This window comes from Chrysemys picta, chromosome 1 (genome assembly GCF_011386835.1).
Source record: "Chrysemys picta bellii isolate R12L10 chromosome 1, ASM1138683v2, whole genome shotgun sequence".
Classification (NCBI taxonomy): Eukaryota; Metazoa; Chordata; order Testudines; family Emydidae; genus Chrysemys; species Chrysemys picta.
In genome coordinates, this window is record NC_088791.1 from 191,406,055 (window position 1) to 191,431,027 (window position 24,973).

Here is a 24,973-nt window from a genome sequence, read left to right on the forward strand (position 1 = left end):
CTTCTTCAGACTAACACGGCTACCCCTCTGATACTTCAATCAGAATGTTTATACAGTCCGAGAATATAGATATCTCTAGGGATCATAAAGCTGCTCTCATCTCTGACATACTCTACCCTATTTTGTAAAAATATGAGAAATTCTATTGCTCTGAATTTGTTTGTCATACTTCTTGTTCTGACTGAGAACAGGTTTATGTGACGCATTTATTGACTTACCATTTTATCTTTTACCTTTTTTCAGGAATTTGTCTTCCACTGTCATAAACAAGCTGGTTAACAACATCTTACCTTTCATATTTCAGAGGTTAGCAATGGATCCTCGCTGTAAAGGAATGCCGCTGTCAAGTTTTCTGCTAAAGCCTATGCAAAGGGTAACAAGATACCCGCTAATAATTAAAAATGTACGTTTTTTTTTTGAAACATACTGGAATGTATTTAGAGTGCCCCTTGGCTTGTAGCTTATTTGTAGTTAAGTTTCCCTATGTATGTCCAGTCTTGCTATTCTCAAGAGGCTAGACACGTCTGGTATGATGGGGAATATGGGCCAAATTTGTATTTCAATTACACTGGGATAAATCATGAGTAACTCGACTGACTGCAGTTGAGTTATTCTGTATTTACACTGGCATAATGGATGGAGGAGAGTAATTTATATGCCAGGGAATGGGAGGGTTTAGCAGCAAAAGCTGGGTGGTGGGTATACAGTAAAGGAGTGGGGAGGGACTAAGTTGTCTTACACTCTCCTGCTAGCTGCTTTTCCTGCTGTACATGCCTCCCCCCCCTTCCCCCTGGGCTTGTCAGTTATTCATTTTGCACAGCCATTGAAGCCAGATTTGTGCAAGTTACATTACTTTACAACTTACATCCATTTTCTGTCCAACTTTCATCTGATGTCTAACTCACATCACCATTACCATTACTACTGAATTTGGCCCAAGACTTATCTAGGAGAGAGACATTATATCAGGCCTGAATTTGGTCTGAAAAGTCAGATTCCTTCATCAGCCCTGATCCTCCTCTGTATATGACCAGATGTAATGGGGTGGCACCCACCTCTCATGAGCGCCCCCTTCTGGTCAGGTGTGTCTGCAGTCTTTCAGTTCTGGTGACCCCTGTCGGTGGGTTCTCAGGTGGCTTTTCAGTGATTCAGCCCTCCAGCCAAGTCTCTCTCACTGTCTGTATATGAATTAGAACAGCCCCCTTCTGGGGTATACAGTGCACCAGGGGCCTGTCTCAGGACCTCTCGATTGGTGTCTCTCTAGCCCTCCCCGGGCTCAGTCTTTAAATAGTCCCAGCCCTGGATTGGGCCGTACCCCCAGGGCTTCCTCCCTAGGGACACTACCTTCCTGTGGTGCTCCCCGGGCTCAGTCCTTACTCAGTCCCAGCAGCCAGCCAGGAGCTCCTTCTTAGCTCCTCTGGTCCCTGCCCACACTGAGCTGTCCTGCTGCTCTTTTAGCCAGCCAGGAACACGGTCTTCTCTCCTCCAGCTCCAGGCAGCAACTGACTGCTGCTCTGTTTTGCAGTTCCTTTTATATGGCCCTGCTAGGCCCTGATAGGCTGGTCCATGCAGCCTCTCTCATTGGCTGCTTCCCCACAACCATGCTCGGATTTCTCATCTGCTCCTCTCTGGGATGGGCTGTGGCAGGACCCTGAGGCCTCCAACAGGGGGCTTCTGGGCCTCATCCACTCCTTCACAACAGAACATACAGCTCTAGGGCCCTACCAAATTCATGAAAAATGTGTCACGGACCATGAAATCTGGGGTCTCCCGCAAGACTTCTGGTCTTTTGTGTATTTTTACTCTATGCTATACAGATTTAACGGGGGAAGCCAGCATTTCTCAAACTGGGGATCTCAACCCAAAAGAGAGTTCTGGGGGGGTTGCAAGGCTATTGTAGGGGGTTCATGGTATTGTCACCTTTACTTCTATGCTGCCTTCAGAGCTGGGCAGCTAGAAAGCGGTGGATGCTGGATGGACGCCAAGCTCTGAAGAAAGCGCCGCAGCCAGCAACAGTGCAGAAGTGAGGGTGACAATACCATATCTTGCCACCCTTACTTCTGCACTGCTGCTGGTGACGGTGCTGCCTTCAGAGCTGGGCTCCCAGCCAGCAGCCGCAGAGCTTCCTGCAGCCAGGGGAGGTTGCTGGAGGTGGGTCTGACCTGACACCAGAAGAGGCCCTGGCAGGGTAAGAGGAAGTCCCGTCCCTCACCAGCCCAGCCAGGCCCAGCAGTTGGAGCCCAGAGTATGGTAGGAACCCTCAGCCAGGGTGCCCAACGCCCTGCCCCCTCCTCCATTCTGGGCCCCTGGCGCTTGGGACTTAAAGTGGCTTTGGGATGGCTGGGGGTGGTGGTGGGGATGAACCCGGAAAATCACCCAGGTCGCCCACTTGTAAGGCCGCTATGGCCCCCCCAAAAGTGAGGACCCCTCCATACCATGCCACCTTCACTTCTGTGCTGCTGATGACAGCGATGCTGCCCTCAACGTTGGGCACCCAGCCAGCAGCCTTCATGAAAAATTTTGCTAAAAGACTTGTCAGCAATAGAACTGGCCAAAATGGGATGATTTCTTTGCAAAAACAAAACAAAGAACAGTTTTTTCACTGAAATTTGAACTTTTGGGAAAAAAATAACCAAAACATTAACATTTGGAAAATTTTGACCAGTTCTAAAAAAAAAATAAAGAAATAAAATAAAATGCAGAGCTGACAAGATGGGTGGATTTACAGTCAACAGTAACAAAAGAAACTAAGCTGTTTTACTTACCTGTAGATAATAGAAAACACTCCTGAAAATCACCCTGATCACAGTCACTTGAAGCATGCTCTGGAGAAAGCGGAAGAATTGTGTTCCCAAGTAAATGAAGGGGTGCGTGAGAAGGAAAATTCAGACAGGCTGGAATGGATCCAGGCTCACGTTCAATGTGAAGGCCTGTCTGAGGTAAACATTGTAACACATATTGAAGTACATAGCATGGTCATGTTTCATGTTTACTCACCAACCAAGACGAAACAATGATTTGAACATGTAATTGCATCCAAAGATGAAAAGAATATTGTCATCATTTAATCTTTCTTATCTTCTCTTTTTTTTCTTTTTTTGCCCTCCATGGGGCATCTCTTACATTCATGCAAACTATCCGTTTCACTATTGATTTTTTGTTTTCTTCTATTTGGCAAGCATTGCTTTTGTTTCCTGTATTTGGAATGGTGCCAGATTTAAATATTGCCATTTTTGCTCAACTGTAACTTCAATTTATATAGTACTTTACAATAGTAATACTTCTATCTTGAATATACAGTATATACGTCCTTCCATTATGAAGGACTACTACACTATTCTCTATTGCTTTATAAATCGAGCTGGTTGAAAAACAGCAAGCATCTTTTGTGATAAAACTTCATCTAAACTTTGAAAACTCAAAAAATTTTGACCAAATCTATTTATAAACTTTGCAGAGAGGAATCACTTTGTCTTGTCCATCACCAACTGGTACTTTACAGGTGTCATGCTAAAGTCTCTTCAGTGATGTCATGCTAAAATATTTTGATTTTGTAGGTCCTATAAAAATAGTAACTTTAAAAAAGTTCTAGTTGTGGCACCCCTATTCCTGGTCAGGGTAGAAGAGGTGGAGAGAATATAGCTTGATTTTCAAACTCCACATTGAGTTTTCAGTCCTGGCAATTTGAAAAATCATCTTTTATGAACTGAAAAGAAGTATTTCAGCTCATTGAGGGGCAATAAATGGGGAGCCGCATGATGTTGTTTTTCTGCCATCACACTGGAAAGACCCAGAGGCCAAGTTAAGAAAAGTGGTGCAGTTGGTCACAGTTTTAATAAGCAGAACTATTGCCCAATGGCAAATGAGAGTAGGGAAGAAGGGGTGTCATTCTGCTCCCCTAGCCCCACGGTCCTGCCCTGGCACACCCAAAAGACCAGCTAGCCAGTTGCTGACAAATATCAAGGTGAAAGCACCCAACCTTTTGTGCTGAGAGATTGGGCCCTCCCACAGTCTTGCCTTCATCACTTCCTAAAGATTGGCTTGTTTCTAATCTGAGGAAGGAGTCATTCTACGTAACATCTGACCCCATGGGGTGGGGTGGACCCTGAGACACCAGAATGCCAACAAGTGCAAAAGGGCCTAACAGTTACACATTACCAAAAGGAAAAACTGAAACTAAACTTCAAGTGATTGCTTATACCGTTTCCAATTAGGTGTGCGCGTGCCGCATGCACGGTTGTCGGAAAGTTTTCCCTTAGCAGCTCCCATCGGGTCGGCTGTGGAGCCCCCCGGAGTGGCGCCTTCATGGCGTTCAATATATGACCCTGCTGACCCAACCCCCTTTCAGTTCCTTCTTACTGTCTGTGACGGCCATTGAACAGCGTTCGCTTGCTCACCAAGGACTTTCCTTAGCATTTCTCCTTAGTTAATTGTTCTAGTTACCCATTTTAGTTTACATAGTAAATGGTTTAGATAGTAGGTTTGGAAGCAGGATCTCTCCCCAATCCCTGGTTGTGTCGGCAGTTAACAAGAAAGAGCAGCAGGGACAGCAAGGGCTGGCCTCCAAATCTAAGGAGGCAAAAAGATGGACCTTCTTGATAGGAAGATCTATGCCACTGGGAGCCTTCAGCTGAGGATAGCTAACCAGCAAGGTAGCCTCAGCAAATATAACTTCAACTCATGGGCCTCAATGTTGAAGTTTAAAGAGCTGATCCCTGTGGACTCTAGGGCCAAATTCTCCACCATTTTCAAGGAAGGGAAGGTGGTGGTGCAGACCTTACTGCAGGCGTCCCTAGACTCTGCGAACTCGGCCACCCGTACCCTCTCCTCAGGCATAACCATGAGGAGGGCCTCATGGCTTCAGGCGTACGGGCTACCCCCCGGAAGTGCAGCAAACCCTGCAGGACCTTCCCTTTGAGGGCGCGGGGCTGTTCTCCAAGCAGACAGACTCCGTGCTGCACAGCTTGAAAGACTCCAGGGCCACCACGAAGTCGTTGGGATTACACACGCTGGCCACCCAACACAAGCACTGCAAGCCCCAACCACAACAACAGCACCCATATTCTCCATGGCCGAGGCAGGATTTCTGTAGACGAAGGGGCAGGAATGGCAGGCACAAGCCTTCCAACCCCCCTTCAGGGCAGGGCCAAGGCCAGTCCAAACCTCAGGCTCTAAACAGGCCTTTTGAAGATGCGACTGAGGATGGCGCACTTGTCTCTCCACCAGATCCTTACCCGTTTTCTGGCCCATCTGTCCCACTTCTACTGTGCTTGGTCCCAAATAACATCGGACCCCTGGGTTCTTTGCACAGTAGAAGTGCAATATTCGCTCCCATTCTGCTCCTTCCCTCCCTCCCACCCCCTTCCCCATCCCTCTTCAGGGACCCTTCTCACGAGCAACTTCTTATCCAGGAGGTGCAGTCACTCCTTGCTATAGGGGCAGTGGAGGAGGTTCCTCGGGATCTAAGGAGCAAGGGATTCTACTCCCCCTATTTCCTAATCCCCAATGCAAAGGGGGGGTCTCAGACCCATTTTAGACCTGCAAGTGCTCAACCAGTTCATGGTAAAGTTGAAGTTCCGCATGGTCTCCCTGAGCTCTATTATCCCATCCTTGGATCCGGAAGACTGGTATGCTGCTGCTGACATGAAAGACGTGTACTTTCACATAGTCATTTGGCCTTGTGCACAGACGATTTCTGTAGTTTGTAGTCGACCACAAACACTATCAGTTCACGGTCCTCCCCTTCGGTTTGTTCACAGCCGCTCCCAAGTGTTCACCAAGTGCATCTCAGTCGTAGCAGCCTTCCTCCATAGGAGGCAGATGCAGGTATACCTATACCTATACCTAGACGACTGGCTGCTCAGGGGGCGTACCAGAGAGCAAGTGGAATCTCAGGTCCGCATGGTCAGATCCACTTTTGAGAGACTGGGACTCCTCCTCAATGTGAACAAGTCAACCTTATCACTGACCCAAAGACTAGAGTTCATCGGAGTGGTGCTGGACTCGGTACAGGCAAGGGCGTTCCTGCCAGAGATCCAATTCCAAGCCATGATAGACATTATTATCCAAAGCCTCAGGTGGTACCCGACCACCACCGCAAGGGGATGCCTGGGTCTCCTTGGCCACATGGCAGTCTGTACTTACGTGGTCCAGCATGCCAGACTAAGGCTCGGGGCCCTTCAAGCGTGACTCACATTGGTATACCACCCAGGACGCGACAGGCTGGTCTCAGTAGTGCCAGTGCCAGGACACATACTGGAGTCCCTACATTGGTCGCTCAACCCTCAGATGGTATGCGAAGGTGTCCCCTTCAACAGCTCACAGCCCTCCTTGTCACTAGTAATGGAAGCGTCAGCTCTGGGTTGGGAGGCGCATCTGGAAGATCTCCGAACACAGGACCTGTGGTCGCAGGATGAGCTTTCCCTCCATATCAATATCAGGGAGCTCAGAGCAGTGTGATTAGCATGCCAAACTTTCCAGTCTCGGATGCAAGGCCAGTGCATAGCAGTGATGACCGACAACACCACTGACGTGTTTTACATCAACAAGCAGGGTGGAGCCCATTCCTCCCCGCTATGTCGGAAGCCCTTCAGCTATGGGAGTTCTGCATAGCCCACTACATTCACATGGAGACTCCTATCTCCCAGGAGTGCAGAACAAGCTAGCGGATCACCTCAGCAGATCGTTCTGCAACCACGAGTGTTCCATCCATCCGGATGGCCTTCATTCCAGCTTCCAAAGATGGGAGTTTCCCCAGGTCGATATCTGCCACCCGGAGCAACAGAAAGTGCCCAATGTTCTGCTTCTTCCAGAAACACAGCCCGGGTGGAATCAAGAACACGTTCCTGCTACCCTGGGGAGACCAACTCATGTATGCCTTCCCACCGGTCCCACTCCTACACAAGGTGCTGCTCAAGATCTGCAGAGACAAAGCACAGGTAATTCTGCTGGCCCTAGCATGGCCCCGTCAACATTGGTACACCACGCTTCTGGAGCTTTCAGTGGATACCCCAATCATGTTACAAATCAACCTCGATCTGATTGTGACGTGTTGGATCACAGAAACCCTCTTGGGAGCTGCCACCTGATGTGCCAAGACTTCTTCTACCCCTGCTTTCCCTGCCAGCTCAGGACTCCAGCACCCTGTCTTGCTGAGCCAGACACTCCCGTCTGCTCCAACACAGACCCAGGGTCTGAATTACTTGCCCCAAAGCTGCAGGTTTACCTGAAAATAGCTCACAGATGTGTGCTTGTCTATAGCACTCAGATGCCCAACTCCCAATGGGGTCTAACCCCAAATAAATCCGTTTTACCCTGTATAAAGCTTATGCAGGGTAAACTCATAAATTGTTCGCCCTCTATAACACTGATAGAGAGAGATGCACAGTTGTTTGCTCCCCAGGTATTAACACATACTCTGAGTCAATTAATAATTAAAAAGTGATTTTATTAAATACAGAAAGTAGGATTTAAGTGGTTCCAAGTAGTAACAGAACAAAGTAAGTCACCAAGCAAAATAAAATAAAATGCACAAATCTATGTCTAATCAAACTGAATACAGATAAGATCCTCACCAGTTCCAGAATGCTCCCTTTTACAGACTAATCTCCTTTTAGTCTGGGTCCAGCAATCACTCACACCCCCTGCACACTGTCCTTTGTTCCAGTTTCTTTCCGGTATCCTGGGGGGAGCTCTCTCTTTAGCCAGCTGAAGACAGAATGGAGGGGTCTCCCACGGGTTTAAATAGATTTTCTCTTGTGGGTGGAGACCCCCCTCCTCACCCCTATGCAAGGTCCAGCTCCAAGATGGAGTTTAGGAGTCACCTGGGCAAGTCACATGTCCATGCATGACTCAGTCTTTACAGGCAGAAGCCATTGTCCACATGGTATCTTGTATTTTCTCCAGGAAGTCTTCTTATGTGGATTGGAGCATTCCAAGATGCATTGTTCCCCAAGTGCTTCCTGATCGGGTACTTAACCTTGCGAATTCCTTCCTAAAGAAGCTGACCAAATGCCTCACAAAGCTTACTTAGAAATCAAACAAGTATACAGCCAATATGCTTAACCTCAAGTACAAAATGATATATGTGTACAAATAGGATGAATAGATATAGTAGACCATAACCTTTACAGAGATATGTTACATGGCACAGGCAGCACAAAACATATTCCAGTTACGTCACATTCCCATAAAGCCTTATGGGAGGTACCGTCATACTGATCACTCAGGATCATGGTTGCCTTCACCAACCTGACCTCCAGTCCCTCCATCTCATGGCTAGAAGCTTCATGGTTAAACCCCATGGAGCTCCTGTGCTCGGAGGTTCTACTCGGCAGCAGGAAACCATCCATCAGGGCCACTTATCTACCCAAGTGGAAGAGGTTCACTTGCTGGTGTGCCCAGCAACAGACACCTCCACTCCAGGCGTCTATACCACTCACCCTGGAGGATCTTCTGCACCTCCACCAACAAGGCCTGGCAATGTCATCCATCAAGGTACACCTTGCGGCCATCTTGGCCTTCCATCCGGGAGTGTCTGGGCGTTCTCTATTTGCTAATCCTATGGTAGGATGTTTCTTTAAGGGTATGGAACGGCTACATCCACAGGTTAGACAGCCTGTTCCTGCATGGGACCTTAACCTGGTACTCTCCAGAGTAATGGGGACCCTATTCAAACCATTGGCGACTTGCTCCCTTCTCTATTTGTCGTGGAAGATAGCTTTCCTGGTAGCCATCACATGAGCTAGGAGGGTGTTGGAGTTAAAGGCCCTTACCTCTGATCCTCCATACACAATCTTCCACAAGGACAAGGTGCAACTAAGACCTGACCCAGCCTTTCTTCCTAAGGTAATGTCACAATTCTTTACTAGGCAAGACATTTTTTTACACATCTTTTATCCTAAGCCTCACAACAGTACCCAACAGCAGAGGCTACACTCATTGGATGTTTGGTGGGCAGGAGCGCCGCCAGCTTTTTTGCCGCCCTAGGCGGCAGAAGGTCCTGCCCCCGAAATGCTGCCCCCAACAGAGGCGGCAGAAGGTCCCACCCCTGAAATGCCGACGACGACCGGAGCGGCCGAAGATCCAGCTGCCGCGGTTGCCGCCCTCCAGATGTTAGTGCCCTAGGCGACCGCCGATCCTGTCGGTGGGTGCTAGCATTCTACATTGCATGCACAAAGCCATTCAGGAAGTCAAACCAGCTGTTCGTACCGGTGGCAGACCGGATGAAAGGTCTCCCGGTCTCATCTCAAAGAATATCTTCCTGGATTACAGCCTGCATCCACACTTGTTACGAGCTGGCCAAGGTCCCAGCTCCACTCTTAAGGCACATTCCACAAGGGCACAAGCCTCACCAGCAGTATTCCTAGCCCAGGCCCCGATTCAAGAAATCTGCAGGGCAGCAACTTGGTCCTCAGTGCATATGTTCACCTCCCATTATGCCATCATCCAGCATGGCAGAGATGATGAGGCTTTTGGCAGAGTGGTGCTCCAATCAGCTATTCCTTAACTCCGACCCTTCCTCCAGGGAGGAACTTTGGAGTCACCTAACTGGAATCGATATGAGCAATCACTCGAAGAAGAAAAAATGGTTACTCACCTTCTCGTAACTGTTGTTCTCCGAGATGTGTTGCTCATGTCCATTCCAAACCCACCCGCCTTCCCCTTTGTCGGAGTAGCCGGCAAGAAGGAACTGAAGGGGGTCGGGTCAGCAGGGTCATATATTGAGTGCCAGGAAGGCGCCACTCCAGGGGGCTCCACAGCCAACTGCACGGATGCTGCTAAGGGAAAACTTTCCGACGACCGTGCACGCGGCACGCGCACACCTAACTGGAATGGACATGAGCAACACATCTCGGAGAACAACACTTATGAGAAGCAACAGAGGGTCCTGTGGCACCTTTAAGACTAACAGAAGTATTGGGAGCATAAGCTTTCGTGGGTAAGAACCTCACTTCTTCAGATGCAGGTTGCATCTGAAGAAGTGAGGTTCTTACCCACGAAAGCTTATGCTCCCAATACTTCTGTTAGTCTTAAAGGTGCCACAGGACCCTCTGTTGCTTTTTACAGATTCAGACTAACACGGCTACCCCTCTGAGACTTATGAGAAGGTGAGTAACTGTTTTTTATAAGAGCTAGTGGATAATGTGCAATTAATCCAAACTCCTCCCCATAACCACTGACTAGCAGATAACCTGCTAAACCAAGCGTCACGAGCACAAAAAGAAGCAGCACCATGGTTATCCAGAAGCCCCTGGGTATGAACTAGAGGGTGAAATCCAAACACAGGAGCAAGACCATATGCCCCCCACCCCAACACACACACATGCTAACTCTTACAGCCGCTGTGGAGATGGATCAGCCAATAGGGAGGCCCATTGACTCCATGCGCGTGACAACCACCAATCAGGGAAGATCCATCAGCTTTGTTGCCTCCCCCACAGTGATACCAGTATGCAGCAGGAAAGATCAAAAAGAGGCCCAAGAGCTTTTGTCTTCCTTGCCCTCATCATGTGCTGGCCCAGTCATACTGAAGAGCCCCAGATCAACATAAGAACGGCCATACTGGGTCAGATCAAAGGTCCATCTAGCCCAGTATCCTGTCTTCCGACAGTGGCCAATGCCAGGTGCCCCAGAGGGCATGAACAGAACAGGTAATCATCAAGTGATCCTTCCCCTGTCACCCATTCCCAGCTTCTGGCCAACAGAGGCTAGGACACCATCCCTGCCCATCCTGGCTAGTAGCCACTGATGGACCTATCCTCAAATTAATAGTTATTTTTCTATCACCTTTCTATGCCTTGTGCTGCTCATACTGTGAGACTGAGGCATTACCCATCATCTCTTTGAAATGAGCTGAAGCAAATGTCAGAACTCAAACCTGTATTTGATCTCTTCCAGGGGAGCCTCGATGGTTTGATTTTGTACATTGCATTGTTGTTCTTCTTTTCTCAGCAACTCGTCTTTAATTCTGTTACAAACTGCTTGGGACCACGCAAGTTTCTGCACAGTGGGAAACTCTACAAAGCCAAGAGCAACAAGGAACTGTATGGTTTTCTGTTCAATGATTTCCTCCTGCTGACTCAGATCATAAAGCCTCTTGGTTCCTCTGGTACAGACAAGGTCTTCAGCCCCAAGTCTAATCTGCAGTATAAAATGTATAAAACTGTAAGTACCGCTTTTATGGTAGCCAAGCTATTGGTGTTTTAACAGTTCAGGAAGGTGGCAGTTCCCTACTTGGAGGGGTGGGCAATGGCACTGTCTGTTGCTGTATAAGAAAGAGAGGCTGTCAAGTACACTTGGGACTCCAGTCCTGTGGTGCTCGTGCTGGACAGGTTGTCAGCTTGATCTGTATAAAGGAAAGCACTTTTGAGCATCCTATTAGCTAACTTCAAGTATCCCAGCTACAGAAAGAGGGAAGTGATGCAGAGGGCAGTGTGCTGCTTGTGGGAAGGGAGAACTTTGAAACACGCTGTGACTCTCTGACTCAAGTAGAAGCATTCACAGTATCTGGAGGGAGCTGTCTTTGGCAAGAGAAAGGGTGAATGAGACACAAGCCCTTTGAAGAAGGGAGTTTAAAAAGCGGGAGGCGAGAGGGGATATTCTGGGCATAAACAAAAACAGTCTGTATTGCGTTGAGCATTCCAGTGTGTTCAGATATAGTGCTGTATTACTCTAGCTTTGCCTAATATTTCACAGCCCATTTTTCTAAATGAGGTACTAGTAAAATTACCCACAGACCCTTCTGGAGATGAGCCCATCTTCCATATCTCCCACATTGATAGAGTCTACACGCTTCGTGCAGAAAGCATAAATGAAAGGTAAGTCACTGCAGCCTCCTCACTGCTGACTCTAAAGATTTTGATGTATGTGTTCATATGCATGCACACACGACAATCACCATGAAAATCTTTATCAGGGTCAGCTCTGGCTTTTTTGCCGCCCCAAGTTGGGGCGGCTGGAGTGGCGAAGCAAAAAAAACAAAAAACCGTGTGGGGCGGCTGGAGCCAGGTTGCAGGGGGACTCCCTGTGCTGCAGACATGCCCTGGGCAGTGGAGTACGTGCCCCGGCTAGCAGGGGGGGAGGCGGAGGGAGAGAGAGAAGGGGGGCGCCCAGGGCTTCCTTCAGCAGGGCACTCGCCACGCGGCCCCTCCCGCCGCGCCGTCTGCCGGGAGGGCTCTGCGCCGCTCTGGTCGGCGGGCAGGAAAGGACGCGGGCTGCCCTGCTGGGCTTGCTGCAGACCCGGCACCGGCTGAGGGAGATGGAGCAAGCTCACCTCCCCCGTGCCACCACCCCCAACAGAGCGGCGAAGCAAAAAAAAAAAGGATTGGAGGGAAGCCGCCCCTTAGAATCTGCTGCCCCAAGCAGGAGCTTGCTCGGCTGGTGCCTGGAGCCGGCCCTGATCTTTATAATTGTCTTTGCAAGTAGGTAACATTACCCAGGTGTTTGTAGTATTCCCTGTACTTAGTATGGTGAATGCTGTGGTAATTATAATTATTTGAAAATGGGAATCAAATTAAAAAGTGATATACCCTTCTCTAACTTGACCCAGACCACTAGGGAAATGGTTAACAAAGGGAAAACTCAATTTGACGTCATTCCGCTCCAGAGTCAACAAATAAAGTGAGACAAGTCAGGGCGATTCCATCTCTCCTGATACTTTTGTTTCAGTCTGTCTGTCTGCAACCTCAAGAAGACACCACTGCATCAGGTCAAAAAACATAAGGACTAGAAAAATAACTTTTGTTAAAAAGTGAAAGCCTCAGTCCTGCAGAAGCTGATGGGGCAATAAGAGAAGAGGCGGTGTGGTGTGGCCCTCAGTACAGGCTCAGTATGATCCTTGCTTGTAAAGGCATCATTTGTAAAGATTTTAATGCATATAAACCTGGGTAAAACATCCGTTGCTCCCCAGCGGCCCTAGCAGGGGGTGTTGTGGAGCTGTCACCCTCAGGCCCTGGAAGGAGTGGATACCTGACCTCACTCTCTAGCAACCAGCTCTGGTGAATGCATGGAGTTGCAGTGAGCGGGACTCCAGAGGAGCAAGGCACATCCCTTCTCTGTTGCCACAGGACAGGACCTCTGCAGGAAGGGGGAGTGGGATAGAAAGGGGAGGCAAACGAGGGACTCCTGGAACTCAGAGGGGGACCTCCTAGGAGGGAGAACAAACAGGAATGACACGATATAGAATTGCGATTTCTAGGCTTAAAAATTGTCCTAGGCTTAAAAGTCCATACCACGGCAGGATCACAGTAGTTCTCTTAGGTGTTTTACAAATTAACAGAGTGGGACAGATCCTCAGCGAATGAAAATTGACCTAGCTGTATTGACTTTAATAGAACAACACAAGTTTACGCTAGTTGGGGATCAGGCCCCATGTTTCACATAGTGATCCGTCACAACAGTTGCATATTCTGTATTGGAGTGGTTAGTGCAGCCAGCCAATATCTCAGCACTCTGAATATATTTTCTACCAAATTTGAATGATACTACCAGTTGAGTGATTTTGCACTGTGCAGATGATGCAGAAAGCAACGTTTTAACACTTAAGATCACTGACACCTAGAGGTTTGGGTTTTTATTAACAGCAACTGAAATACTGCATTAGCATCTGTAAATGATGAATTTGGCCAACAATTTAATTTTTGCTTGTAAATATTTAGAACTGCAAAACCTAAGGCTAAATTCTACACTTGATACATGTGTGGAGCCCCCATTTGCCTACACCACATCCTTTCTTAGATATCTTGGTACTGCTCCTGAACTCTGCCTGTAACACCAGCCTTGATGCTCTCTCTGTTTCTTTCTTCCACTCTTTTCTCTGTGCATTTTTCCAGGCTAAGTCCCTATGAGTGAAATGACCTCCCCGTCCTGGTTTACAAAGTCACCATCGTCTCCCCTTTAACATCACTTCTAAAAACTGCACAGGCCAGTTTTTCAGCTGGCATAACACAGCGAAGCACCAGTGAAGTCAGTAGAGCTACACTGATTTACACTAGCTGAGCCTCTGGTCCCCAGAGATTTTGTAATGCCCAGTTAGTTTATTGTAGTAATGCAGGAGGAATGGGAGGGAACAGTTATCCCCAACTCTTGATTTCCCACTGTGTCCTGGCCATTGTGATTCTGCCTCTTAGGCCTTCTTACATATAGACCTTTACACCTCTGCAGAGTCGCATTGACTGACAGGTGCAGGGCTCCAATCTAGCATATACCAGTATAGGCCCAGACCTGTAGGTTGTGAGGGCTCTGGAGCAGGGACTGTCTTTATTTTTGTATGCTGTGTAGTGCTAAAGAGAAATAAAATAGTAATCATAATGCTGTGGGGTAACTTTTTGTCTTTTCCTTTCAAAGGACTGCCTGGGTTCAGAAAATTAAAGCTGCTTCTGAACTTTACATAGAGACTGAGAAGAAGAAGAGGGAAAAGGCCTACTTAGGTACAGTGTGGGATTCGATGCCTGTAGTCTTTCATGGAAGTGTCAAAAGCCAGGTGCATACTAATGAATTTTGTCATTCCTCTCCCCCCCCCCCCCCCGCGCATCCCTCCACAGTTCGCTCCCAAAGGGCAACAGGCATTGGAAGGTTGATGGTGAACATTGTGGAAGGCATTGAACTAAAACCCTGCAGGTCACATGGTAAGGACCTTACTGATTTTCCTAGTGTGTGTTATAAAGGACGCTTCCCCTGGATGTTCCTGTCTGTCTAATGCTAAAGAAAATATAGGCCCAAAATGTAGATTTTGTGAAATGAAGCGGTTTTAATGAACCTCATATTCACAGAAACAGTTCCTTGCAGGACAGCGAAACTTGGGCAGTTGTCATGTATTTCAGTATTTTTTTTTTTTTTACAAGTTTCTTAGTGTCACTCACACAAGACTCGATCCCGCAAGGTGCTGAAATCACAAGGAGCTGAGGGTGCTCTGGATGGGCCCCCAGGGCTATGCATCTCAGGACGGGCCCCCAGAGATGCTCTTTGTTTGTTAAAGTAGTGGCAGCCCAGCAGCCTTTTCCTAATTAGATGGTAATGGACGGTAGAGGGTATTTAGAAGGATGTTAAATCCATGCCCATCAAAATGTGATCATACCCCTGCATCTGCTTTATTCCTTTCAGGAAAGAGTAACCCATACTGTGAGGTGACAATGGGCTCTCAGTGTCACATCACCAAGACTATGCAGGACACTCTCAACCCTAAATGGAACTCTAACTGCCAATTCTTTATCAAAGATCTGGAGCAGGATGTACTCTGCATAACTGTGTTTGAGAGGGATCAGTTCTCCCCAGACGGTAAGTATGAAGCTGCTACACTTCTGGTGATGTTTTCCCTTCTCCCCACCTTTCCATTTATTAGGCGTTACATGGGTGCTGACATAAACATTTAACAGCATAGAAGCACTCAGTTTATAGCTCTGACATGCCTCTTAGGGTATACATCTCCAGTGCAGTTAAAGCTGTGATTGCAGGTTGGGTACACGTACCTGGACCAGCTTTAATCTGGCTAGCACAGCACAGCTAAAGATAGCAGTGAAGACATGGCACCATGGGCTTCAGCACAGACTGAACAAGCCTGCCTGGAACGCTGGGATACACACTCGCAGTCTTAACCTGTCCTGGGGTCTGGGCTGCTGTGTTTTCACTGCTGTGTTTTGCTGTGCTAGCTAGACAAAAGCTAGCAGGTGTATGCCTACATAAGGGCATGTTTAAAGCTACAGCGTTACAGTGGCACAGCTGCAATGCTGTAGCTGTGCCGCTGTTGTGTAGACATATCCTTAAGTGGTGCATTGTCCTGGTGCTGGCCCCATTTCACTGAACTGAGGTGGATTTCACCCTAAAATAATATTTCACCTGGATGATCTGTTCTCCCCTTTCACAACTGTTGCCTTCATTTTTTTTTTTGGGTGATTTAAGAGTTACATACTTGTAATTACTGATCCCATGAATGATATGGATGATCCAGTCCAATGGTTTAACATTTTTGGTGTTTTGTTTGGCACGTATGATTTTTGGATTGTAATATAAGAATGCAGGCATTGCCAGACTGGATCAGACCTGTGGTCCATCTAGTCCCGTATCCAGTCTTTGACAATGCCCAGTACCATATGCTTCAGAGGAAGGTATAAGAAACCCACAGTAGGCACATATGGGGTAATCTGCCCCCCAATATTAGATCTCATCCTGATCACTAGTAGTTAGAAAGAGGCTTAAGCTTGGAAGCACAAAGTTTAATATCCCTTCCAAAATGTTTATCATCATTAACCATGATAATGCTAGATTCTTTATATCAATACAGATGTCCAATATTTTAAGAACTTGCTAAATTCTTGGCCTCAATGGATTCCTGTGGCAATGACTTCCACAGTCTAATTATGCATTGTGTGAAAAAATATTCACTTGTCAGCTTTGAATTTGTCACCTTTTAATTTAATTGAATATCCCTTTTGTTTCTTGTACTTTTACCTGATGTTTTTGATTAAAATGTATTCATTTAAAAAAAAGGTAGATGGAATATAAAAGCAAATTAGAAAAGCCAGTTTTAGATTCAAGAGATTTGGCTTTACTTATATTAGCCATAAAACTATTGTTGAAAGAGGGCATATTTTCTCCTTATATTCCCAATGCAGATGGAAGCTAGTGCCTTCTTTGAAGTAATATGTTGTCAGAAAATAAAGTGAAAATTTATTTCACTCTGAATATGCTGATTTTATGTTTCAGACTTTTTGGGCCGAACTGAAATTCGTGTGGCGGACATTAAGAAGGATCAGGGCTCAAAGGGACCAGTTACAAAGTGTCTCCTCCTGCACGAAGTCCCAACAGGAGAGATCGTAGTCCGACTAGATCTGCAATTGTTCGATGAACCTTAGAGGAAAATGCACCAATGTTTCACTTTAATCTGAGTTCACTGCAATAGGTGTCTGCAGAAGCTGTCTAGAAATCCTTATTCCTTTTATATGAAACTACTGCTTGTTCTTCATGTGCAAAGGGGTTATCAAAGCAAACAGGAAAATCTATGTGCCTTGATAATCCTTGCTGAAAATTGAATCCCAGTTTTGGGAGCAGATCTCTGTCTCTGTGTGGAACTTCATTATAGTTTTCAGGGTTTCTGAAGTAACATAGTCATAACTTGTGCTCCAAGCTGAAAGGTGAACAAACCATGTAGGGTTGTTGCACTTACTCCAGTTACTGTAATGTTTATTTAAATGAAGAGGGCACTGATTGTATGTTTGAAGGCTTTCTGTAAACTTCCCCATAGGAATTTTGTGCCTATTGCCCCACAAAGTGGTGTATAAACATGACATGAATGAACACTTACCAGGTAAGAAGATCTCTGATTTTCTTTAGGATTGTTATGGTGGTATTTGAAATGTTGTTGTTTTTAAATATATTAACACAGAAGGTACCATTATTGCACTCTCAAAATAAGGTTTAAAAGAAACTTAAACAGTGCACAGGCCTTGTGCTAGCGCTCTCCACAGCAGTGAATTTCACCCTAACAGAGTACCATCATTTCCTGGAGGTTTGTAAATGTTTAAACAATAAGTGAAGGAGAGAGAATGTTGTACTGTACCACTTCTTTACTACTGCTGCTTAATTGTATGACAGCTGATGGATGATCAAGTCACCAGCTGTGACAAGAAATCACTGCTCTAGCTCAGGAAGCTAATTTCTACCCCGTAGAGTCTAGATTGCAAAGCAATCAGTGGTGGCTGGTTATTAAATTGTACTGTGCCTAAACATATTTGACATCTTGGTTTTGAAATCAGGACAGTAGCGTACTGTAGCTCACAAAAGGCGTTCATTGCAAACCAGGTTCATTCTGAGTTTGGCTATATTAGATGTGACCCCCCCCCCCCAAAAAAATCTTTGTTTCTGATTGTGCAGAGTGAGTAACCCCAAAGTAAAAGGGGTCTTGTTGTCATCTTGGGGGCAGGGCAGAGATTGACACATGTAACTCCCCACACATATATAGGCCCTGATTCAGCAAACCTTCCCTGTTCAGCAAAGAACCTAACTTTACAGATGTGCTTAAGTCCCATTTACTTTAAGCATATGCTCAATTGCTTTTCTGAATTGGGACCTCCAGGGACAGTAGCGCCCCATAAGAGAGTAAAGTCCATCATTGTTCTGCTTAGAGTCCTTTTGTTCATTACCTAGGTATCATGCATAAACTGGTATTTTTGTAATGACTTTATTTCAGAATGAGGTGTCAACCCCTTCATTGGCATGTTAATGTTCTTGTGGAGCTTGTTGGTAGGTTTTGATGTTCTTTGCATGTCGTTTTGGTACTGGTTCCCACCTTTCCTGTATAGACAGTGCTCTCAGGAGAGCACTAAAAGTCGTCATGATTTCCATTAGGAAATTAGGATATCTTCATAATGGATAGCTAGATACAGTATGGTAGTAAGTGTAAACTGTGCTGGGAAATGTCTGTGTGTTATAATTTCCTTCAAGACCACTGTAATGTTTCAAGAAATTGAAAAACAAAATCCTGTATGTTGGAAGGACAACAAAGTTTACATTTCATACTTTTAAAAATCTCTTTATTATTTATTTATTGACGATAGTGTAGAATTTTGTATCAGAAATGACAGACATTCGTATGTATTTTTTGAACAAAACAGAGATACACACTTTAGTTAGAAACTGTCAACTGACCAAGTTTTAGAGGAAGTTTAACTTCAAGGCATGCATTTGTTTACCACTAACTGGCTGAAAACACAATTAAAAGAACTTTAAGTTTCTATTTTTCAATGTTGTTAAGAAAAATGTTTCAATTAAAATCTGTAAATAGAACTAAACCCATGGCTTCCTATTTCCATATCAGTACATTTTATTAAATATAATGTATATGAAAATACACATTGGTGTGGTAGGAAAAAAAGTGGAGTAACATTAAATGTCATTGTTCTAACCTTTTTACTGCTGTCCTAATTTGACTCACCAGCTGTAAAGAAGTTCAGTGTTCTAATTCATGGTTTACAAAGTAGTTACACTTGCAGGGTCACTTTTAAAGGGCTCTTGTCACCCAGCATGAATTCCAGTGACACAGTTGGAACATCTTGGGTTTAAAGAAAAATCTAAGCTATGATTTTGAAAGGCCCCTAAGGGAGGTACCCAAATTCTGTTGAAATGCAATAGGAGCTGGACACTTAACTTCTATAGACTTCTATGAAAATGTCAGCCCTAATCTCTAACGTGGCTGATCACACCTTATTTTGTAATTGTAACAGATCTGTCTGGCTAATATCACTTGTCTCAAACGACAGCCTAGTCTTGAGGTACAAGCATGTATGTGTCTAATCCCTATTAATGCAAATTGGAGACATATAAAGATGATGATAGGGTGAAGCATGGGAGTTCACCAGCACCTTTCTCCCTCAATCACATGGGCTACAAGAACCTAATCCCAAATCCCTGTGTATCAAGGTTACCAATTGTCCCTTACTGTGCATCAAGATATCCCTTTTCTTTTTCTCTCCCTGTCATGCTCTGGGGTGCAGTTCAGACCAGTGAGAGATTGTGTCACTGTTTATATTATAACCCTGAATTCCCCAAAATGCTTCTGCTACTTTTGGCTCCCAGCCTGGGACACACGCATGCAGCCAGCATATGCTTTGTGCGATATACAGCTGTGATTCAACCACTTTGAATCCAACAGCCAGCCAGCAGTTATCACAGCCACACTTTTGTCTTTCCCAGACTTGCTTAAGATTAGCAGATGACCCCAACAGACCTCCAGTCCCAAACTTCCTCAAAGCCATGTGCTCTGAAATGTTCAGCCCTCTCCTGCAACATTCAGAAGAATAATAGAGTCCACTTTTTCCTTTAAAGAGACAATCCCAAACCACTTGCTAAATTAATTGGAGTTAACATTCACTTTAATTCAAACACAGCATTGCTGGTTTGGATTAATGGTGAAATGAGTTGAACAAAAGCAGAGGATTTTAAGTAAGTTCAAGTACAAGAAATAAAGTTTAGAAATAGTTACAAGCAAATAAAAGTGAAAACACATCTAAAAGTCTAAAACTTAATCTGGCAAGGTATAGGCTTTGCTCAAGATGATTTTTCTCACTCTCCCACCCCCCCACGCCCAAATCTTTCTTCTTCCCAGCCTTGACTGACTTTCCCTCAGTCAGGACCTTACAAAGAAGTATAAGACGCCGGCTTTGTTTGTCTTCCTAGTTGAAAAATCTTTGCCTAAGCAGGTTTGTCACCTATATTCAGTCTCCAGAGACTTCAACCTCCCACCCCCACCCTGGATTGCAAGATGCTTCTTCCTCAGTTTGCAAGAGCTCTGTTCCCATGTGTCTGTCTAGTGATGGACACCAAAGATGGCTTCTGCCTTTGCATCTATCTTCCAATGGTTCAAGAGGGAGGATGACCTCAGGTTGCTCTTCCCTCCCTGTGGGCTTCCCATCCCCCTGTATGTAAATGGGGTCCCATTGTTTTGATTCCACCATCCTTAATTTACATTGGAGACGGTAAATAATTGCCTTCTCTCCTGTCTTGGGGGGAACCTGTTTTTCCCTGTTTGGCCACAGACTTTAAAGCTTAAATATTATAAGTATCCATATTTCCTCATATAGTGTTAATACATACATTTCACAATATTAATCACCAGTGTTGTGTTAGCTTTCAGAAAAAATCTCTCTACATTTTTAGAATACAGTAATATTGGACACAGTCAATTGATTCAATTGCTTATCACTTAAGCCCCCCACACCTGTCTTTATAGAGCAGTAAACCTCTGAAATGGATTCTTCCCAGAATTACCCCTCAAAGGAAAGTTTATTCAAGCTGTGAGGAAGGCAACATGGAGTTGGTGGTGAAGGAAGCTCCATGTTCTTCCTTCCTCCACTTTTTAAGCTTAATAGCTTTGTTTACCTAATACATAAAAATGGACCTTCATTGGCTTTGCCTGAAGACTGGGCTGGTCAGAGAATCAAATACGCATTCCTTTGTCTAAGACAGACCTATTTACCAACTCCCCCTGACATGCTGGTTTAAACACACTTTAAGTCATAATTCCTGCGTATATTCGTAACTCTTAATACTCACCGTGTACATATATTTACAAGAATATTCATGATCAGCAAAGTATTAGTTTTCAAATGATACCTCACAAGGCATATTTTGTACAGAGATTATTATAATAGTGTGTTGGGTATGAATACAGGAGATCTTAATGTCACACTCTCATTCACACTAAATAGTCTGTAATACAGTGGTACTGTCAGCTTCTGAAACTGAATTGTTTTAAGAGGGTTAACCCAAAGCTCTAAAAGTCTATAGATATTGATCAATTATTATCCATTTTTCCTTATTCAGGAATTAGACAGCCTTCCACATTGTTTGTAATGATTCTATGGCTGCATGGGACTTCATGCTTGTCAGCTATTCTACACCTCATGACTACACAGTCCTCCCAATCATCAAGGATTTTATGATCCCAAAGCACAAACCTCTGTCACTTAAGGTAAATGAGAGTCTCTGTTGGCTGGAGTACTATTAGGGCTTGTATCTTCTGGAAATGAGCCCTAGAGAACAATATAGTCACACAGACATTTGACTAAGACTGACATTCTGATTAGTAGGGGGATAAGAGACACATAGACAGTAGCCAGTACCTTACATTGTATGGAAAATAATTACTGTACAAATATTCCTTTATTGTATTTATAGAGTAGACTGGCAGTACCATGATATTTGAGTATTGACCAGTAATCTTAGAAGGGCAATACATTGATCATCATGCAGTGCCACCTTAGTCTGTTCTACTTTCAACACTTAATATTTATATTTCAATAGCCCCCAGAGGTCTCAGTTGTGATCAGGGCCCCATTGTGCCAGGCACTGTACAAACAAAGGTGGACAGAATCTCTGCCCTAAAGGGCTTACAGTCTAAAGCCCCAATCCTACAATCTGATAAATGTGGGCAGATTGCTGCTGACTTCACTAGCACTCTTAGTGGGTGTCTGTGACTCCTGGCAGGTCAGATTCCAGGATGGGGTCCTGCAAAGGTTTCTTTGAACTACATGGTTTTGGTTTTGTATTGCACCTGAGGAATTTCGCCTTTTTCCTTGACAAGTCTTCAAAGAGACTTCAAACCTGTAGCGGAATCTTGGCATTCAAGCCTATCGTGCAAAATAGTTGACTCTAAGTTCACAGCAGCAGCAGAGAGATTTCATGAAAGTAATGCAGAGTTCAGTAACACATGGCCTCCTGCGCCCCACAGATGCCTATTCTAGTAACTCAAGGGGAATTCAAACTGTTGTGCATGTTTGGTACTCTCAGCTATCCCTTCTCCTGCACCTAGTCTGGGGCTCTGCCCAGCCATATGCATGATGGCAAGGATTCCACTCTGCATGCTTTTGAAGTGCCCTGACAGTGAGCTGTTCTCTGTATTATGGACTTGTCTGCTCCCAATATCAGGGAGAGTCCTATTCACGAGAGATTTGCTTCTTCCCGCCCCAGTTACTGTAGTAGTGAGCAATTTCTCACCCCTAGACATGGAAAACAGGCATGTCAGCCTGCCAGTTGAAGATCTTGAATCTTTAGAACACTAGACAGAACTATCCCCATCCTTAGTGTTCTTTGCTCAGGGATTGAAGCTCCTATTCCTTGACTAACATCCCCCAAGAACAGTGAGGTCCCTCCTACTGTCCTACCCACACCACAGCAGGTGGAAAGTCTCACACTTCCTGTCCACATCCCCTTGGTCACAACTTCCAGTTTCTTGCTTCTTAACAGCAAGAAACCCTACTTCCTACCTGGCCCCTCTAGAGACTCCTTGGGTTATACACATGGCATTATTCGGTGTCCTCAGGGTTAAATAGAAACAGACCCTCGGACATTAAAAAAAATCAAATAGGAAAACAATTGGCAGCACTACGTCTTCTACGGAGCTGAACCTCAGAGGCGCTCACCTAGCGCAAAGCCCATTGGCTTCAGTGGGAGTTGCAAGTGCTCAGTGCCTCTCAGAATCAGGCCCTAGAAAAACAGAGCTCATGTGTCTGAGGTGTGGCATGGCACTGCGGCATGCAATTTCTGTATATCAGCACAAGTTTGCTGATCTCTTGTCAAATCAGCTGGCCTGGGGCAGGACCAGTTCACAGACTCCTGCATCCACGCACACCTGCAGGTACAGGTACTGCACAGGACTTCTTAATGTGCGGAGACCCAAATTACAGCATGTTGGAAAAAACTGTATTGTAATTCAAGCCTGAGAGCAAAATGGCATTTTGTCTTGCTGAAGGGACCATAGGAAAAAGTGTTATGAAACTCTGGATAGGCCAAGTAAAATAACACAGCATAGAAATGAAGGTGCAAGGAGCTGTTGTCTTGTCTAGACACACTAGTTGTATATCATAGACTGTGTGTTAAATTTTACTAATATTTTATGCAAGAAAAAAAATCTTTCATGTCTAACTAATACTTTCATAGATGCTTTTCTCTAGAAGTTATCTGATGATTGGCTACGTGGCAATGATACACTATGCTTGCTGCATCTATTAACCCTTTATATCATCATGCTAGGTTACATTTTGAGTTGTCACAGAGCCATCCCTTCGTATAAACACACACACTAAAACCTTCTAGAGATCTTAAAGACTCCAAAGGACACCAGCACTTTAAAACTGGCATTTAACTTTCTTGAAGGTCGTAAAGTTGTTACAATTTTGCATTGGGTGAAAGAGCTTTTTGGTTGATGAAATGCAAGCTGTTAAAACAGGCAATTATACTTCTGAGTGAAAAAGGAAAAACGTGCAAGTTTTTCAAACCATGATCCCTTGATATGATGAAAGAATGATATGATGGCAGAACGTTATAGCAGGCAAGGAAGGTCTGATTCATTGCTTTGTTACATGAAGTTTATACTAACTACTGTAGAGTTACACTGCGGTAATCAAGTCATGAATCAGGTATGGAGTGCTCAGCATAACACACTTAATTTACCTGCCATTGCCTTATAGATGGGGTTTGCTGAGCTGCCTGAGGGAGTTTGGCATGCAATTTTCATTTGAAGCCAATGGAATCTGGGCATCTATTTCCTTTAGGTTCCTTTGAAAATCCCAGCACATACAAATACAACAGTGGCCATTATTAAAAAATGGATCCTTATTACTACCTCGTGGAGCACTGTGTGTGCGGTATCTGCCATTCTAAATATATGGAATGGCACCAATATTGCTATATAGGTAAATACTGTAGTAAGAGCAAGAATCCACATTACCTTCCGCTAGACAAATAAGCTCAGTGATCAGTCAGAATCACCACCTCTGAATGGAGTCATTTATTTCACAGAAAAACTTCAGGATGAGTGAAATTGCCATCTGTACGTGGCAGATTCTTGAAAGAAGTTGGGACTTTCATTCTCCTTCACTATCCCCCAGTTCATTAGTGGGTAAAATATACCACTGTGCAGAGGGTCAGCATCACGTATAGTCCTCTTTAGCGCTCACACTAGTGCTTGAGTGGGACTGAAGCGGTGTGTAGGCCTTGTCCTGCCCAATGGCATGGGGGTACATTTCACTCTGTTAGCTGACTCCATTTTATTGGTGAAATACATTTGCTTAGAAATACCATGTAGTAGCAGTTTCTTGGTTGGTGGTGTAATGCTTTTTTATAGATCTTTTCTAAAAATAATACGGTGACATTTCAGCACATTCACTGCCTTCACTGAAAAAATGATCTTGCTTTGTGTATAGCAGTTAAAAAAAAAACATACTAAGAGCGCCCACAAGAGGCAAAACTGTGTATTTGTAGTTTGGCTTTATACTGTAATACAGAATCGACAGGTAATGTAGTCATAAAGGGAAGCCTCCTTCACTCCTGTCCACTCTTCACATATAGTAAGTGCATTCATCTTAACAAGGGGAGAGCTGGGTGTCTCCCAACACTTCCTCAGGATGAAGCCTGGTAATACTAGTGAGTAACAGGAAGTAACCAGACACAAGTCTTGAAAAAGATTAAAATTGCTTAGTGA

The 24,973-nt window shown here is 45.0% G+C and overlaps 1 protein-coding gene across 25 annotated transcripts in view; it reads left to right on the forward strand.

The window, feature by feature from the left end:
• ITSN1 (intersectin 1) overlaps positions 1-18,902 on the forward strand; it is a 200,261-nt gene extending 181,359 nt beyond the window's left edge. For 24 of the 25 annotated variants that reach the window (XM_065589903.1, XM_042855793.2, XM_065589957.1 and 21 more), the window contains 8 exons: positions 305-403; positions 2,772-2,939; positions 10,954-11,166; positions 11,698-11,819; positions 14,347-14,429; positions 14,544-14,627; positions 15,103-15,276; positions 16,702-18,902. In XM_065589903.1, the coding sequence (XP_065445975.1) occupies positions 305-403; positions 2,772-2,939; positions 10,954-11,166; positions 11,698-11,819; positions 14,347-14,429; positions 14,544-14,627; positions 15,103-15,276; positions 16,702-16,850 (1,092 nt within the window). In that variant the 3' untranslated portion in view covers positions 16,851-18,902. Of the gene's footprint in view, positions 1-304; positions 404-2,771; positions 2,940-10,953; positions 11,167-11,697; positions 11,820-12,669; positions 12,746-14,346; positions 14,430-14,543; positions 14,628-15,102; positions 15,277-16,701 lie in introns of those variants that run through there. The other variant, XM_065589973.1, reaches the window with a different exon arrangement.
• The last annotated feature ends 6,071 nt before the right edge of the window (positions 18,903-24,973 follow it).